Below are 4,566 nucleotides of genomic sequence, written 5' to 3' on the forward strand. Positions count from 1 at the left end.
TCAGCAAAGGTGTGGAGAAAAACCCGTCTTAGGTCTACCTGACTGCATGACCAAGCAGTGACCACTGCTCTGCTCCTCCTCTGCTTTCAGTGGCTTTGCCACCAACACCACCACTATGCTTGGGGCATCCGCACCGGTCACTGGGACACCATGATGTCCCATCCAAATAGGTTCAGCTCAACCTACCAGCCACAGGGCTGCTGCCTTAAAAGCCCTTATGAGAAGTACCATATTTTTATATTCACAGACCCTAAACCCAAGTCTGCCAAATGGAATACTTTTTCACAGCTTTGCAATATAGTTACAGCTGACGGAGTCAACTGTTGTTCTGTAGACGCGGAGAGGGAAGAAGGCGAGGGCCAAAGCACAAAACCCATCTCTTCTTTTCTTTTGGAAGTAGTTCTGAATCACTAACCTGGGCACATCCTTCATCCTTCTCCAAGTCACCTGACAAGTCAGAGAAAAGGGGATTTAGCTTCCTATGTGCAGTGAACCTCATCCCCACACCTCAGTCCAGCCAATATATAGAAGTGAAACAGTCTTAAACTGAAAAAAAAAAAAAGTCACACTGCGCTTAGTCTTTGGTTTCCAAGTTCAAAGGAGGAATCTGCTTCAAAGCTTGAAGCAGAGCCGAGGAGTCGATAGGGGAATGGGCTGGTATGGGAGATGGGAGTCTCTGGGGCATCAGCAGAGGCGGGGAGATTTTATCAGGGTTCATGAACCCCGTAAGTGCTGCGGCAGAGGCCGGGAGGCTGGGGTACAAGACAGGTACAGATGCCGGGTACCAGCACTTCTCCAGCATGGGCAGATAGGCTGTTGCGGATGGTGGGATCAAATAGAAAGGCAGGCACAAGGGAGGCTGGTGAGCGTGCGGGCCCAGGAAGCTGCTGGAAGAGCCCATCACGTCGCTGCCAAAAGGGCCCTCATCCTCTGGTGACTCCAGCCTGCTCCTTTTGGCTGGCGGGTCCTCAGTCTCTTGCTTAATAGAGCTTATTCTCTCCTGGACAGTGTACTTGAGTTCAGTATCCTTTTTGAAATACTGCTGTTCAGATTTTGAGTCACTTTTCTCCAGCTCTCCCCCGTACCCACTGTCCGTGTCTGTGTCGCTGCCGCTCTGCTCCCCGCTGGAGTGAGCAAATGTCCTCTGGATCACAGGCACGCAGTTTTTTCCATGTCCCTCTGCCGCTTTGGTCAAGGAGACAGGTTTTTCTTTCAAGTCCACCATTTTAGGAGGGATGTCTACGGCCTTGCGGCCGGCTCCGCCCTGGAGCACCTCGGAGGCCATTCGGTGCAGATGGCTGACCAGCTGGGACGACTTCAGGTCCTTCCCGTTCTCGTGCTTTGCCAGGTATTGCAGCATTTCCTTGGCACACATCTGGAAACCGGATCGAAACATTTCCTGGCTGGAATCAAGGTTTCTTGATGACAGGTCACCTGAGGAAACATTAACAGAAAAGGAATTAAAAATTAACAACATGCTAAATAGTTCCATTACCATATTTGAGGCGGGCTGGAGGTGACACTAAACTTTGGTTATAGCACAGCTAGAAATATGAACTTGATGGTCAACCTGAATTTTACATGTGTTCCCTCAATTTCTGCAGAAGCGTACATTTTTATTTGAACACCCATCTGTCCACTTTTATGTAATAACTGTAAACTTCTGGTTTAGTTCTGTATTTATTGTACATGCCACCTTCAACAGGTGCTGAAGTACAGAGCGAAGCTGTGAGTCAAGCTGGTACCTTCTCCAGGAAGCACCCCAGGGAAGGCAGATTGCACCTTGCCCTTCACCTCTGGGCAGAGAGGAGAGCTCCTGGAGCGCGTCTGCCCGCCAGCAGCTCTGCCAGCGGCTCCGCCAGCCTCGGGCAATTTTGCTTTGGCTTCAAGCTCTACTGCACTCCCTGTGGCTGTCAGAGCACTGGAAGGCTCTTCAGAAAAACTAAATTTTACTTTATCAGATTCACGTGAGTGCCACATGTGAAAACAGAAGGAGGAAGTACATCTAAAGCATGATGAGCTGATACACCGGGTCCCCTCTTTGCCTGCAGAACACAGGCTAGCTTGTTGATAAAGAGGCCTAAAAGGGAAGTGTACAGAAAGCAGATTTATATACATTTTCAGAAAAAAACTCCAAACAAACAAAACTGGGTTTGGTCAAAAGCTCACAAACATGAATGGAAAGATCTGAATGGCTTTGGAGAGAATCTCACAGCAAACCTGGACTTTAAATAAAACTACTTTAAATCCAATTTAATTTCAAAACAACTCTACAGGGTACTCTACATTGACCATACTGAGAAATGCATCTTTTTTTGCGAAAGCTCATAAGCAAAGTCAGAGAAAATTACAGCAATTAAAGGCAGGAACTCCTGCCTCCTCCCTTCTCAGGAACGAAGTGTCACAACTGCATTTCAAAGACTCCAAGAGAAAGTCCATCAAGCGCACACAGGTTCTCACACGATACGTTTTGAATACTCACCTGCTTGTAAACCATTCTGCAAAGCAATTATTTTCTGTTGCTGCTGCTCAATTAGATTAGTTAGTGCTTTCACATGCTTCAAGGTGAGCTCGAGAACCACAGCCTTCTCCAAGTGACCTAGAGTCTGAAAGCGAAGAGACAGGTTGGTGTCTGCTGTGGGGTCAGACACGCACGCAAGAGCCTGACGGGACTGTCAATGTTTTCTGAATAACACAGGAAGGACCAAGGCAGTTTGGAGAAAGGGCTTAAAGGCAGAGCCTAGATCCTGAACAGTACAAGACTATAAATGACAGCATTCCCTGAAAATCAGTTAAAAAGCAGGCTGCAGAAAAAGCTATCACAGAATCTCATGGGTATTTTGGGACCAGCCGCATACCTCAAAGCTAAGTATTTTATTTATCAGTTCTGCTGCCCCTGCTGACACCGTGACCTTAGTACAGGGGAATCCGGCTGGGGGCTCCTCCGGGCCGGCAGCGGGGGGTGCCAGGGGAGCCCCGCGGGCACCTCCCGGAGTCCCTCGAGGGCTCCGATCCCGGGACAGTCTGGGTTGTGTTTGCAGCCCGCCCCGGGCATGCGGCCACCGCGGGGCAGGGGACACACGGGGGAAGGGAAGGCGGGGTGGGGAGAAAAAACCCACTCAAATCCCCGCTGCAATGGCAAGAAAAGACCCGGCCGCGGGGGAACCGCTGTCGCGGGCGCCTTTGCTCGAAGGAGCCGGCTCCGTCCAGCCCCGCCGGCGGCGGCGGGTCCCGGGAGGCTGCTCCAACCTACCGTCAGCTTGAGGTGCTCGGGCAGCAGGTCCTTCAGCTGGGCGATGCACTCGTTAATCCTGTCGCGCCTCTTCTTCTCTATCAGCCTGTGAGGCAACTTGTAGGTCTCCTGCAAAGCCAGCGGCAGCGGGTCAGCGCTCCGCGGTGCCGGGGGCAGCGCGCCCTGCGCAGACATCGCTCCCCGCTCCTTGTGTCCCCCCAACCTCCGAATATCGGCCGAGCTCCGGCGGCCCCACGCCCGCGCCCCCACGCAGCCCCAGGCAGGGAGCAGCCCGCAGGCAGCCTCCGCCGGGAAAAACTTTTCTCTCCCAGGACGGGCTGCCGCGCAGCCCCCAGTTTACCTTATTGTCCTCGCTCCTCTTTAACCCCCTCCTGGGCTTGTACACTTGGTACATGTGCGCGAAGTCCAGCCTGCACGGGCGAAACGAAAGTAGCCAAATTATCCCTGTTCCCCAGGGGCCGCGACGGGGCCACTCCTCCCCCCGAGCCCGCCGCCGTCCGCCGCCGCTTACCCCGGCACGTCGGCGCTCTCCAGGGCGGGCAGCTTGCCCAGGCAGACGGGCGGGGGCTGCGCGCTGGGGATCCGCTCCATGGCGGTGGGGTGCGGAGCGCCGAGCAGCGGAGCGCGGGGCGGGCAGCGCCGCTCAGGCCGGGCTGCTCATGCCGCGTCCGCGCCGCGCGGGCTGAGGAGCGGCGGGCGGCGGCGGGCCGGGTTAAATGCGGGCGAGTGGGTGGACGGGAGCGACGTGCGCTACCCTGTGACTGCCGGCACGTCTGGCGGCCGCCGGGGCGGGCGCGCCGGCCCCCCCGTCACATGAGTCTCACGTGTCGGCAGCGCCGCCGCCGCCGCGCAACGTGCCGGGGGGAGGCGGGGCCGCCCCCGACTGGGCTGGGCCCGGCTGGGCACCCCCGGCAGCGCCCGGCCCGAAGCGGGGGAGCGGCGGGTCGCGGCGGCAGCGCTGCCTCCGCCTGCACGTGTGTCCCGGCGGGATTCCCCCCCCTGCCCCGGCGCGGAGCTTCTGTTCCCCCCCCCACCTCCCGGGTCCGGTGTCCCCAGCGGGGGTGCGGGGCGGGTTCGCACCGCCCTGACCCCGCTCCGTGGGAGGCGAACGGGCGCAGCTTCAGCCTTGAAACTGTGCGGTGAGTGCGGAACGCGCTGAAACGGTTTTACCGGCACAGCCTTTTACAGATTGAATTAAAAAATAATAAAGGCATAAACATAGACCTCAGTTAAATCGGCAGCCTGAGAACTCTAGAAACACAGACAAAATATCTGTGAGTCACTATGAAATGGCTATAAGTAAATGCCAGGAT

The 4,566-nt window shown here is 55.7% G+C and overlaps 1 protein-coding gene across 1 annotated transcript; it reads right to left on the minus strand.

Moving 5' to 3' along the window:
- Window positions 1–450: 450 nt before the first annotated feature.
- Window positions 451–3,844, minus strand: BHLHE40 (basic helix-loop-helix family member e40; the record flags this gene model as incomplete). Its single annotated transcript, XM_080350801.1, has 5 exons — window positions 451–1,434; window positions 2,483–2,606; window positions 3,254–3,361; window positions 3,594–3,663; window positions 3,765–3,844. The coding sequence occupies 5 exons, from the start codon at window positions 3,842–3,844 to the stop codon at window positions 575–577; spliced, it is 1,242 nt and encodes a 413-aa protein (XP_080206927.1). The 3' UTR covers window positions 451–574.
- Between the last annotated feature and the right edge of the window lie 722 nt (window positions 3,845–4,566).

The sequence above is a fragment of the Nesoenas mayeri genome (assembly GCF_963082525.1).
Source record: "Nesoenas mayeri genome assembly, chromosome: 10".
NCBI classification, from domain to species: domain Eukaryota; kingdom Metazoa; phylum Chordata; class Aves; order Columbiformes; family Columbidae; genus Nesoenas; species Nesoenas mayeri.